The sequence below is a fragment of the Vanessa tameamea genome, chromosome 25 (assembly GCF_037043105.1).
Source record: "Vanessa tameamea isolate UH-Manoa-2023 chromosome 25, ilVanTame1 primary haplotype, whole genome shotgun sequence".
NCBI lineage: Eukaryota > Metazoa > Arthropoda > Insecta > Lepidoptera > Nymphalidae > Vanessa > Vanessa tameamea.
This window is the reverse complement of record NC_087333.1, coordinates 4771436-4786255: the sequence shown is the minus strand read 5'-3', so window position 1 is coordinate 4786255 and position 14820 is coordinate 4771436. Positions and strand designations below refer to the sequence as shown.

Below are 14820 nucleotides of genomic sequence, written 5' to 3'. Positions count from 1 at the left end.
TAATTATACACAAGAATTATTATATTGTATCTGTGTAATAAATGGCGCAAATTATATCTTTTTGTAATATTATTTAGTGAAAGATGTATGTACATATGAGGTTTTATTAATTATATTTTTAACTATTTGTATTTAAAAAAAAAAAATTATACCGTCATTTTTTTAAATCAATTTCTTGCATACAAAACCTTACCTAGGTACTATCTAGTTTTGTAACTATGTTTGCAGAAAAATGTACTTATTATGCATATAATTAGTTATTTATATTATTATCTTTGATTAATGTTATTGCTATTATAGTAACTGTTATTTGCTAGTCATGGTAACTAAGGATTATGTAGATTAAATCAATATATTTAACAAAACTGACAAAATTCAAGAGTTAAATATTTTTTAGTTTCAACGATCTTTATAGTTTTGTTTTTTTGCTCTTTATAATATAATTCAGGATTTGTTTTTCATATAGAACTTACCAAAACAACGCACAGCCATCGCCATCAAATACTTACCTAAATTTCGACATTGAATTTCCCAATCGCCATTCCAAGTAAGATCAAACTCCTTTATAACACGTTTTATAATATATCAGCTTGTCACCTTCAACAGATCGATAACAGTGGAGACAGTGACATATCAGATGAAAATATACGTAATGCAAATATAAAAAAACACCAAATATATTTGATAATCACACAAAAACCTCGCATAAGATAAATATGAATGGGCGTGTTTTTCGATGAACATTTAGAAACATCATTGAACTTTTGTTCAATCAATTCATTATGAAAAGCGAAAACAGTCAAATATCATCAAATAAATATAACAGCATTTTATCATCAATCAAACGAGAATAATTCACATCGAAGCACGAAAATAAAACATCTACAACGACACTTCAATTCAGACACATCGTAAAATGGGAGACAATAATAAATATTTTTCATCGGTTTATCATTTGCGTATACGAAATAAATAATTAATGAAATGGCCCACTCTAGAGCTAAAATACACAAACAAATCATAAAACGAAGCAGAAAAAAAAAACATGACAAAAGATCGTTTCATTTTAAATAATCGTCAATTAGGGACACTTACCTCAGGGGTCTGTGGAGAGAAGTAATGATTATAAATAAAATGAACACATCAATAAACATACACTTTATATCTTAATATTAATACAATTAATCGGGACGCCCCGTAGTGAACGATTGTTCCATCATGACCGATTCTATTGTTAAAAACAATTCTGTCGGGAATGTCGCTCCACATCGCGTTCAACTTCATCGAGTTCCGATACTTCCCTTCATACCTTATTTAATTTTATTACCAAAGCTAATTTTATTAATTAAAAATACATATTCTAAATTATGATTCTATATTTCTGTAAGACGAATTAAAGTTACCTAATGAGCTGTCGAGAGAGGTCACGACGACACCCTAACCAGTGATACCTAACTTATAAATAGACATAGTTTATCGTACGACAGACGTCGAATGTGGAGTTTATTATTAATTTTTACGCTTACATATAAACTATAATTGAATTAAAGTATCAAGATCATTTTATCGAGCGTAAACACCTGTACCTCCGCATTCGAAGTTTGAGATTACACAAGTCATAATACCCAGTGGATAACATCGTGAATTGTGATAAGCTAGTCACTCGATACAGTGCATTTACCTCGAGTCCTCGCTGCGGCGAAGCAATGTCTCTTTCATTACGCTTTCATTTTTCTCTTTCTGTCTCATTCTATTGCTCCGTCGGATCTCTCTGTTACATCGTTTTAGGCAGTGTGGCATTCTAAAGTTTAAACCTGGACAAACTGGCACGTCAATGATCAATATCGGCACAGAAAGAATTATACAAAAATATTCAACGTTTAACGATACGAGTGTATACGCAGGTGCAATAAGAAAATCAAGAAATTACCACACGGCCGTGAATTTGTATCATAATATATGGAAGCTGTTTGACGTAAAATAATCTCATAGTCTATTTAAATTTGACAATATTTATTGAAGTACCCACAAGAAATAAACATACATAACATGTTCGTGTGCAAATTAACATTTGATTAAATATCGAATAGTCAAATTATTTATTGTGGGTGATACGATATACGCCGCTTATAATATAGTTTTATAATCTACAATGGAGAGGTATCTTCTCGGTTCCGTATCGGGCGGTCCGGCGGGGCTCTGCAATCAGACAAACAAACGAACATGGCAAAATCACAGGTAATACAGTAACGCTGTATAGCGTCGAGCGGCACCCCGGCACTGGCGAGCCTAAATACATCTGCAACACTACACACACTACAAATCGTATTCGTTTAAAATACTGACTTATCTCTCACACACACATGACAATAACTTTTCATATGATTTCAAAATTCAAATATACGAATATAATATGATTACGAACATAATAAACATCTTTATATATCATGCAAACTGAAAGAGAATTAAATTTAATCATGCATTTTCATAATATATTACCAAAAATCCCTGTAATATTTTAACACTTATATACTGTGTGGAATTAGATCATAGTAATATCTAGTGTGGCTGCAAATACATAAGAAAGCATATTATTAAATACAAAAATATATTACTAATACAAGAACAATAAGAATTCGACTAAGTTTATTTTATTATCAGAACTATGTCTGGGGATTCGAACCGAATGGAGACTACTCGAAATACGGAACAAAATAATTCTTATTATTACTAAAGATAGCATCTACAATATATGTATACTCTATTCCAACCACAAGAGGAGAAAAGCGAAATAAACAACATTTGACAGCAAATTGACGCGATATAATTGGTCGAGAGCTTGATTAATCTATGATATTCACTATGGATTTGCGAAAAAATAGCGTTTAGAACGTCGATTTGTAAAAGTTTTGTATTATAAATAAAGATATATTAATCATAAACTCTTAGTATTGCATAATATAGCTGAGTTATTAGCAAATCCCATGAAATAAGTAAATCTAAGGTTTGTTTATCTTTTTTCCTACTTCTATTGGAATAGGCTATATATTATAAAATACGAGTGATTTGCATAGAAAGCCATTATTGATGTAGGACATTATTGTCAAAGCGAAAACTATTATTATATAATATTTTCTGTACATATCAAACCAGGAATAACACATTGGCGAAGGATTTGTATCTTATTAACAAACAAGACATCACGAAAAATAAAATGTTGGTTACATTATTGTTATAATAAATAATTCATTCATATTGGACACGGAAAAAAACCATAGTGAATTTAACATAAATAATTAGTCACATTTTCATATAAAATTGTTTTAATAAAAGTTAAAACGCAAAGGATTACAATTTACTTTAAATAAATATTTATTAATTGAAGTAAATAAAGCGATATTACTTGATCATTCCGTAATCAAATCAAGCACACCTATTTTCCTGTACGTGATGTATTAGTTATTTTGAGAAATAATATTATGACGACGTGTTTATGAAAAGTCTTGTTACTGGCAGAGCATCGCGTCTATGGTATTGAGGCGGCCATTTTGATAAGGAGGAAATCGGTATGTCAACACTCACCAGTGCGTCATAATAGCGGCAATTATCTATGCATAGAGTTTAATTATTAGAAGGTTGATTTAATATGTTCGTTGATACATAGTATTACAGGAAGATTATCATACTTTGTCGTGGAAAAGGATTGGATTAACAGTTTTATTAATTGGCCATACATATAACCCTGATAATATTTGATGAAGGCAATCCTGTGCCTTTTTCTGAATTGTTTTAGTAGCATAACTTATTTAGTTAGTACCTGATAAAAAATTATATACGTACTTAGTTCTTGCAATAAGTCAATTCTTATATATATGTATGTATATATGATTCTACAAAAGAGTATAAAAGATACTACAAAATAAAAAAGGCATCATCATTCATGTATCTCAAATATGAATAGTTTAAATGAATATATTATAAATAATTATTTTGAGAATTGTATATAACAATATACTTCAGTTTTATACATTGTTATAATGAAAATATGCAGGCAAAACTGAGATCATTAGTATCATTAAATCGTATATATTTAGTAAGTATATTCTAATTTCTTATACACACTTTTTAACCTAACGATAATAAAATCATTTCTTTAAATAAAAAAAAGATATTGTTATTATGTCTCAAAAAAGCATATTTTACAATATAATATGTGTACATATTATAATTTACATTTATGACATGCCACACACTGTGAAAAAAAGATATTTGAAAGTGTTTTACAAAAAACATAAATGTATGAAATATAACTTAGGATCTGTCACACACAAATAGAAGTTCATACAGTAACTATTAGTCATTTTTGTTATAAACGAATATGGGAGAATGAAAAGAGTAACATATTTCGGGACATAGAATTTGCACCAAAAAAAAATTGTAATTAAACTGTATTCACACGTACATTAAGAAAGGTATTAAATAAAAGTACATAAATCAAATAATCACTATATGATACTATACAACAACTACAAGCATCATTTGAAAAACATTGGCTCTCTCGCACCCAACTCCAACTCAACAACTCCTTCCAAGCACTCGGCACAAATTATACGTAATAATAGCGTCCCAGCAAGTGTCGAACTATAACCATTTTTAAATATTAAGAAATAAAACACAAAAAAATTAAAAGATAAGCTGATTAGGACGGATTCTCGTTAAGATTCTACAGAGCATAACCGAGGCCTGGAGTTCGACCGCTGCCGGGACGGGTGTGGTATCCGATCGTACTCACTCGTCTACTGGTGCTGGTGCGGCGCGTGCTCGGGCGCGGGCGGCACGCCGGGGTAGGGGTAGGGGTACCCGGGGTACACGGGCGGGTACACGCCGTACTGGCCGTACTGCGACACCACGCCGCCCGCGCTGGACGACGGCGGCGTGGGGTTGGGCGGCGTGGCCTGCGGGGCGGCCTGCGTCGGCGCGCTGCCCGGCTGCGACTGCGGACACCATTGGATACTTTGACCGGGGTCGCGCACGGTGTGGTACGTGATCACGTATTTGAGCGTGAGAAGTACGCTATTTTTATTCCTCCGGGTTAGTGTGGAGTAAACCTCGAGAGATTTATCGGTCCAACCAGGAATTTAACCCATGAATAGGGATTCAAGGTCTCATAAGCTAGTCAGCTTCAGTGTAGCGTCATTTTTATTTACTGTAATTGCGCATAAACAAGTTTACTTCGGGATGTACCTTAATCTTGATCTGTGCCTCGATAGCTTCGGCCTCCTTTATCTTGCCGATGCCGCGGTAGTACTCTGCCCATTGCGCGCTGTAGTCAGCGGCGGGCGCGGGTGAGGCGGGCTGCGCACTGGCCGGCGCTGACGTGGGCGTTGTGGGCGCGCCTCCACCACCGGACCCTGTTAGTTGAAATTTGTAATTAATCTAAAAAATTATGACTTGTGGAACATATAAAAAAGTATGTGTCATTTTTATTATACATACACTGATAATACTATAACTATTAATTAACATTTAATTATATTTTCCGAAATGTTTTCAATGGTGTAATTATTTATTATAGCACCTCTGAACATTTTGTATATAATTTTAATTACAATTATTTGTCTATAACAGCTTGTATTGAGTCTAATAGTTTGACATAAGTCATGATACATTGTTGTTAAGCTTCACAAAACTTACCTTGCTGTTGTTGTTTAGTCTGCTGTTCCACCGCTTCAGCCTCGCGCATGAGTCCTAGTGAACGGTAGTAGTCTATCCATTGTTGGGAGTAGTCTGGTTGACCAGTAGCGGGATTGATTTGGACTTGTTGCTGCACAATTACAAATAAAAATATAACAGTTGTAGTTTGAAAGACATAGAAGGAGGTCACTCAATGGTAAGTGGTCAGTGCTCATTGACATAGGCACTAAGATATATTAACCATCACTAAAGATAAAGAAAATATATATAACCATGCAATATGCAACTAATATCACAATTAGATAATTAAGATGCTGAAATGGATATCAATCTCGTGAAAAACATCAAAAACAAGTTAAATTAACTTGAACAAGATATTTCAATATTCTTTATAATCTGTGCCAGATGTAATTGTTGATGTTACCTGTGGTTGGTGCTGTTGTTGGTGGTGCCAGTGCGGGTTGTATCCCCAGGCAGGTGGGCCAGGAGCAGGCGCAGCTCCGTAGTAATCTCCGCCGTTACCGTTGTTACCATTGCCGCCACCGTTACCGCCGTTCCCGTTATCGGGCATAAAATTGACCGGCTGTTATCAGTAAGGTTAATTTATTAATTTGAAATTAATATAACCATGGTTAAGATGAGAAAAATGGGAAGAATTTATTCATGGTGGTATGTTTCACGAATAGAATATAGACTATATTAAATATTTACAGGTTTGTACAAATTTAAATAAAATAAAAAATATATAATTAATTAATCCTCACCGTCCCAACTTTCTCCATGATGATCCGCTTACAATGCTCGACCGCCTCCGGGTGTCCGCGTATGTAGAAAGTGCGATTGTTACGGTCGTTGTTCTGCGTCCGACGATCCAGCTCGCAGTGCGCGCCAGACTGAGCGTTGATTTGTTTAATAACATCGCCACCTACACGGGGGTCATAAACATTTTAAAATGATAATTAAACGATATAACATTACAGCCTACTTAAAAAAAAAAAAGAATTTGGTTATACTTCAAAAAATATATGTTAATTACTACTGACCATTACAACCACAAGGAAACAAAAGCCAAAAAAGAACATAGGATATCGAATTGACGCAATATGATTGGTTGATTAATTTGATTAGATTATAAACTGTTATCGAAACTTCGGAAATAAAATTACAGTGGATATAAGTAGCTAAGCTAAGAATAGTGTCGTATGAATAAACATATATTCATCAATTTCTTTAGCCTAACACATAGTCCCGGGAGCGCTAGTTACCGCGTCCGATGATGAGGCCGCACTTGATGTTGGAGACGGTGAAGGTGACGCGGATCTCCTGGCCCTGCTCGGGCCACTGCTGGAAGTCCCGCTCGCCGCCGTTGCGCTGAGCGCCACCGCGCCCGCGCCCCGACCGGATCGCCAACTGCGGAGGCAGCTAGGATGACCGTAACTTGCCATCGATTATGTCGCTTCACAACTCGCATTGTTACCGACCACTTACGTGGGGTGGTGGAACGGGGTCCGTCACTCCACGTAAGTGGTGAGACGACTCGAGACGCCGATTCGAACGACGGTCTTTATTCAGTAAATATGACAAGATTGACAACTATTTTACTACAATTTTCTAATCTAGCGTGCAAAAAAACCCATTGAATGATAAGGACATTTCATTGTGAATTTTTACGAGAATTGTAATTTTTATGTTATGCATACTATCCTTACAATAATAACTCGATGATTTTCTCGGTATATATAAGTTTTTTGACTTATGAACAATCTTAAGTACAATTTGTAACTATCTTCGAAATTTTATAGGACTTCTGATCTCAGTTTTTGATGAGTGAATTTAAATTTGGTCACTGATTGACCGGTTGATTGATACATAATAGCGTCATCAAATAAAATAAAATTCTATAAAAATTAGATTAATTAAATTTTTTTGTAAAATAAAACATTAAATAAAATAGATCTAACTGATAAGAAAACTCAAAACGCATTATCATGATGAATACATTTCGAATAATCATTTAAAAGATAAGAAAATTTAAAGAAAAAAGACTTATATAATAACTTAGGAGATTTATAGCAGTGTTTAGTTCATTAGGAAAAACAGACATTCTTTCACTTTACACAGAAATTATTCAAAATCCATCAAGTAAGCCATTAGGAATACACCACTAAAAGCTTTAAATATAGAACAAAACATAATGGCTGCTAACTATGCTACATAACCACATAATTACTTAATTTATAATACATTTCTAGTGAAATAATTTGTATAAAGGAATTCCGATTAGAAGCTTAAAAATCCTTCCCAAATATCCCACAATTGATATGTGATACTTACATTTACACTTGCAATTAAATCTTCAATCATCTGTCTTGCCTGTTCCACTTGATGAGGTTTGCCTTGTAAGTAGCACCTGTTTTGTTAAAATAAATATGTTAGTAAGTTTAAATAAAGTTTATCAGTTAAAAATAAATTATTTAAAAAAAATAACTTTTTTATATTTTATTTATTATTACAGGTAATATTATAATACAGTTTTATAATACTTTTTATTGATAGTATCATTGTGATGACATTTAAAGGCAATTTAATTTGGAAAGTACAAATAATACAAAAAGTGGCTAAAAGATTAACCATTTCCTATATTGAGTTGTCATTAAGTGATTAAACAATTATGGGTTTAATTTTGTAAACTAAATAGGAATTATTTTGAAATGATTTAAAGTTTAATGCATTATTATGAAGTAGAAAAGTAAAGTGAGTTAGATAAAGGCTTAAAAGACATAATTTTACTTGAATACTCAATCCTTTACCTCTTATCTCCAGGTCCATCATCTCTCTCTTGGTGAAACTGAACCCTGCAGCCGGTTTCCGCCTGAATTTTCTTAATCATATCACCACCTCTTCCGATCACCACACCCACCGCCACTTTTGGTACTAAGACCTAATTAAACAATAATTTATCATTACTATTATGAATAATAAGATATTTCTCTTGTATATTGACATTAAATATATTATTTTTCCTATCTTTATATGTATACAATACAAATCTTCTGTATGTATGTGTAGTATTTATAGTATATATATATTTATTTCCCATGATCTTGTTCTATGAATGTAGCCATACCCTTAAGACAACTTTATTTTATATAATATTTTTAAAATGTATAAGTCTGTCTATAACATATCTTCGAATATAACATTTGGGAGTTAATAGAGACATGCCTCAGTGGAATTGGTAGCAAGTCCGTTGCCCTGCTCCTGCTGGTAGCCTCCGTCGTCGTAAGATCGTGGCCCGCCACCGCCGCCCTGCTGCATGTCTTTGTCCGCCAGCAGCTCAAACACAAGCTGCTTCGCGTGCTCCACCTTCGACGGATCTCCGGATATACGAAGGGGTTTCTCCTAAAACAGAATTTGTATCAATATTATTCAAAAAAAATATTCAGCAATATATATCAAAACTAAAATTCTCATTAATATAACAATTTAACATGTCTATTTCATCAAAATAGATAAGCCTTTAGTATTATATGGCCTTATGTATAAACATTGTCCAGCAGTTGTTTAGGTAAACTATTACTCTCTTCCTTTCATAATTGATTTTACATTTGATAGAAAAGGACAACAACATTGTTCTTTGCGGTGTAATCTTAGCACCCTCGAAACGACATTTGTTTAACCAACTCACATATTCAGTATTAGGTCCGTCTTGTATGACCACCATCTTGGCACCAGACTGCTCCTGCAGTTGCTTTATGGTCTTACCATTCTTGCCAATGATCAAACCAACTTTAGGGCCGGGCAGCATTATTTCTTCCTGTTGATGAGTAACATGGTATTAATCTATACTAATATTAAAACGCCAAAGTAACTCTGTCTGTCTGTCTATTGTTCTTTCATAGTTAAACCACTGAATCGTAAAAAAAAAAACAAAACATGACAACTAGTATAAAATAAAATTAAGTTGTTGGTAAAAATTTTAATGAAAATCATTCAATGTTAACTGCATATTTATTTTTTATTGTCATTGTTATCAAATGAGAACATTATACATTTTAGTAATGAAAATTGATATTTAGGTTAAGTTTAGTTTATTAATTACTTATAAGTAATTACAGATTTTGTGCCTTTCATAGAATTGATGTGAGTCATACCCTTGTATAGTATTTGAGATATTCAATTCGTAATTGTATATATTTATCCAAAGGATCTAATACTTCTTCAACTTACAATTAATTTTAATTTAACCAATTAATTAAAAATAAAGGTACACTTGATTGAGTTTTTCTTATCTTTTGGAAGATTTTCTTGTAACAGAAATGAAATATAAACTTGAAATTATTTTATGTACTGACCGTGACTGCAAGACCACCACCACCACCACCACCTCCCCTGTTCATGGGTGGCATTCCACCACCTGGATTGTCTTGATGCTGTGGAGCGTTCTCACGACCACGGTGATTTACGATCTGGTTAACTAGTTCCCTGTGTGGAAAGTTTAAACTTCATTACAACAGTAAAACGTTTCGAAACTGAGGCCAGTTTCTCATTTTTATTATAAATTGTTAATTAATAGTTTATGAGAATGCATGTATTATTTGTAAGTTAATATGATAGAAATTAAGAAAGTGTTGTCATGTCCCCCTGATCGACTGAAACCTCATTTTCTTTCGACAAGAATTTTTTACAATTAAAAATTATTATACAATTTTAATTATTTCTTTTTTTTACAAATAAGTTAATAGGCTTTATATTATATTATAAATAATATAAAGCCTATTAACTTTCCCTTTATGTTTTTAAAAATAATAGTATAAATGTTGTTTTAGATAAAGTTAATTAATGTTAAGTAAAATGGTTAGGATTTTATTTGTTTATTATGGCAGTACACATTTTAAAATATGAATCGTTCACTTAAATATCTATTTAAAGTGTAATTTTAATAAATGATATATGAACGAAACATTTTCATGTTAGTATTAAAACTATCCATACTTAGCCCTCGTGATGGCTTCCCGGGAGCCCGTGAGCGTACACAGTCGATCGGGCTGTCCGCCTGAGTCTGGGGCCATCTGTATCTTGCAGCCCGACTCAGCTTGTAAACGAGTTATCTGCTCTCCCCCACGTCCTATGACTGTCAAATAATTTATCATTAAAATAAAATCTTGAATGTTGCCACTTGTGTCGCTGGTACATTCTCCCATTTCGGAGTTGGTGTTACATGTTTTATATTATAGCCAACGCAAGATATGGCAGAATTTCGCTGTTCAATTAAAACTGTCTTTGAAATTGCAATTTCTCGTGTGATGATTTCACACCTTAATATTTATTGTTTAGGCACAGGTACGTGTCGAATGAACTGCTTCGTTAGTTTAATAGCTTCGCTTATCTGTGCTGTTATAATAAATTCTTAGTAACAGCCTGAAGTTTGCAACTCTGCAAACTCTGTTTACACACCCATCCGACAAAGAATTGGAGATATATGATAGTACACATACCTATAATACTTGTGCACGAACACAAATTCCGCACAGTTGGCTAATATCTTTTGAGAATTACCGCTGATATAATCATCAATTCTTAATGGCCTGAACATAAATAATTAACGTAGTCGGCTCTGAAGGTCAGATTACAATTTACAATTTACATTTTTTTTTTATTAATACGAGTAAATAACTAAAGGACTTCCAGTATTGACTATGTTACACTTCAAACGTAGCATAACGATCAATATAAAGTTCACGACTTTAAAGGAAATATTTACCCCATAAAATATAACCTATAAATGTTCAACCTACATAACCTAAAAGTAACGAGGTCATTAAAACCATGAAAATTTTATATGGACTTTTAAGTATAAGCTTGATGTTTTAGAGTTAGTATGTTGTTTAAACTTATATGTATATGTATATATATATATATATAACATACTAAAGTATGTTATTTGATAAGTTGTGGATACAATTATTTTTACTTTAAACTGAATTCTTATGATAGAATTATTTACATTTTAGTACCAAATTATTAACACTGGACTTTTTAACAGGACAAAAGGAACCAAACACGAAAGTCAGAACGAAATAATAACAAAGTGTATGAAAAATAAATTAACGTACTGTTTTTTTATATATTTTTATTCACTTTTACAAGGACATCTGATTTTTGACGGATTTTATATGGATTTTGGTATTAACACTATCAGTTTGGAGGTATGATATTATTCCCAATATATAAGAAATTATAAGAACTCTTATTTTTATTTGCACCAAGATAAATTCGCTGATAAACCAGCTGGATTGAGGAGATCTAATTAGAGTTTACCAACTCACTGCTTTAGTCACATTACCTAAGGATTAATTATTTATCATATGTACTTACTCAATCCGACCATTTTATCCGGAACCCTGATGTACTCATTAATGGTCTGATCAGGCATCATGTTTGGAGGGCCAGAGGGCGGTGCGGGTGTCGCTGACACGTTCGCGATGCGTGTCGCAACCGCTGTCGCCGTTACACTACCAAAACAAAACAGATATAAATTTATACAGACTCAAGATCTCTAAGATATTCACTCACATAAGGTAAACTGAATAGTTTAATCTGATTGGTTCGTTGCTCTAAAACAGCTTGACAACATCTGGTTTTCTTCAATATGACTTATTCCTAAAACTATACACAAAAGTATAGCTCAACTCAACACTTTAATAGTTCAACAGATTAAACACCACCAAATGTAAAAACCACTACTTCGACTTGACTATGGTTCCCCCACTCCTAACACTGAGAGGGACCAACAATCTTAACAATTTGTATAAGTAGAAAATACATATCAATTTTCTTATTATTTCACAATACCTCCGAAGAACACTTATAGTTTAATTTTGAAATTAAATACTTTACACATATTCCGTAATGCAACAAATTTAAATAGATCAAGTTGTGTACTTTACGGACCAATTAGAAAGCAAAATTTCATATACAATCTATTCAATATCATTATGTCTGCATAGCTGTTGAACATATAGCTTAATGTAATTTTCATTTATGTGTTAACTCATCATGGTACATTTTTTCGAACTATGCATTGTTGTTATAGATGGTTTCTCAAATAGTGCATTCAACGAGTATATGATTTCAGTACCAGATATTAGCAAATATTTTAATTGTCAGTGAGTACAATACATTATTTTTAAATGAAGCAGTTGGTTTCAAGTATGACAATGAACTCTTTTGTAATGTTATATTTTCTTAATAAAACTTCATTAATAAAAAAACCAAATCCACCCAACTAAATATTTGTGATTATATCAGGTTTTTTCAATTTATTAAAAAATGTAATATTATTATTTTTAAATATAATATTTGATTTATACAAGTGTCACAATCCATAACCACATTATGTTAAAGCCTACTGTTTAATAAAACTGTTCAAATATATTCCTATTGTATATACCTATAATTGTATTTAAGTTCAAAACATCGAAATTAATTTAGATATTAAACAGTTTACTGCTCCACCAACCTTTTAAACTTACTATATAACTTATTATGGGCTTGTGCATTTACACTCGCTCACTCACCTTATAAAATGAAATACGAAAATACAAAGTATTGCTCTTTGGCAGTAAAATATATTATGATAGTTTGTATATGTAACTATCCAGATAGGCTTGCACAAAGCTATAATAAGTTACAAGTTGTGGAATGTGTTCATTTACATTCCACGTTTCTACTCAATATATGCATATTATCATATACATAAAATAACAACATATTGATAGTCAGTCCTTATATCAAATGTCTGATATAATTTGGCGTTAAATATATTATATAATACTTTTTTTTTCAACATGATAAAAGATCATTTTTTATGATGTATTGTATAATGGAACATGTCAATTGTACAACAAGAGGTGTCTAATTAAACAATTTCTTAATAAAAATGTTAATATAGATAATTCAGTTATTTTTTTAAGGTTATATAGTAATCATAAGCGCAAATCTTGTTGTAATATAAATTGCTAATATTATTATATCAATAACATGTTACAAACATGTAAAGTTTACATAGCTAAGGTTGTTCTGTTATATTATATATTTTTATTTTTTTTATAAATAGCTGTTTGTTTTTGGATAATTTATAATGCATTTATGAATTATTACAAAATGCGCGGGAATCTAATTTTATTAAATAATAAACACAATTTGATTAAAATATACCTCATTTGCTGTGGCGGTTGTGGTTGCTGTTGTTGAATTGGATATGAAGGCTCAATTGACGCTTGTTTTTTTGGAATTGGCTCTGGTCCTTCTTCCAATGATCTTTTACTGCCGCTACCTTCAATTTTAGCTGCAACCTACAAATAGTGGTTAAATACGTATGAGAATGTCCTTTATAACTTAACAATCACTTCATGGTACAGTTAATAAAACGTACGCAACGCCTAAAAAGTAGGTTAGCACTGCAAGGAATTATAATGTTTAACAAGTACAAATTATCAAAAAGGGGGTAGATTATGCGGTACTTTATTCTGTTTTACGGAGGTAAATTAAAAATATTAACGAGTAATAAAAGCATAGTGTCAAAGTATAACGATTATGCAGATAATGGATATCCGCTCACCAATCTAGCACGTTGTACAGCAGCCGCAAATCCCACCGGTTTGCTATTGTTTTGAAGCGTAGCCATAGAAGAATAATCACTCATGTTTAAATTAAAGCAACCATTCAACCGCGCAATGAGGCAGCCATTAAAACGGATCAAAAGATCCAAAAAATATATCACTGTTGTCTCACAAACTAGGAGAGAAGACGCGGACCATAAACAAAAGAAGTATTTTATAGATGTTGTCAAAAATGTCATTTACAAATTATAATATACAATTGACCAATCCTGTTACAGCACAAACATAACTATGGAATGCTATTGGTTGAGCGCTATAAGCGTCTTATTAAAAAATCGTACACTATATTATTTGCAAAACTATATCTAATTTATTAGATAAATAGTCTTTACCTAACTTCACAAGATTTTCATTTCAAAATCTTAATAGCTTTTAATTAAAAGAGAAAGCTTACATGTAGTGTGACGTTATAAAAAATCATTTTAATATTGTCTATGGTAGG

The 14820-nt window shown here is 32.3% G+C and overlaps 1 protein-coding gene across 6 annotated transcripts; it reads right to left on the bottom strand.

Moving 5' to 3' along the window:
- Positions 1-1143: 1143 nt before the first annotated feature.
- On the bottom strand, positions 1144-14538 carry LOC113403116 (far upstream element-binding protein 3). Of its 6 annotated transcripts, none has more exons than XM_064218888.1 (16): positions 14318-14538; positions 13915-14051; positions 12073-12209; positions 10690-10828; positions 10050-10197; positions 9383-9511; positions 8920-9096; positions 8505-8635; positions 8029-8104; positions 6960-7116; positions 6459-6619; positions 6119-6277; positions 5695-5824; positions 5245-5411; positions 4793-4994; positions 1144-2199 (listed from the first exon to the last, which is right to left on the bottom strand). In XM_064218888.1, the coding sequence occupies exons 1-15, from the start codon at positions 14399-14401 to the stop codon at positions 4797-4799; spliced, it is 2130 nt and encodes a 709-aa protein (XP_064074958.1). In that variant the 5' UTR covers positions 14402-14538; the 3' UTR covers positions 1144-2199; positions 4793-4796. The 6 variants fall into 6 exon arrangements, with proteins under 6 accessions (XP_064074958.1, XP_064074960.1, XP_064074959.1 ...); XM_064218890.1 differs by having other exon boundaries at positions 6960-7104; XM_064218889.1 differs by having other exon boundaries at positions 10056-10197; positions 14318-14537.
- Positions 14539-14820: the final 282 nt, after the last annotated feature.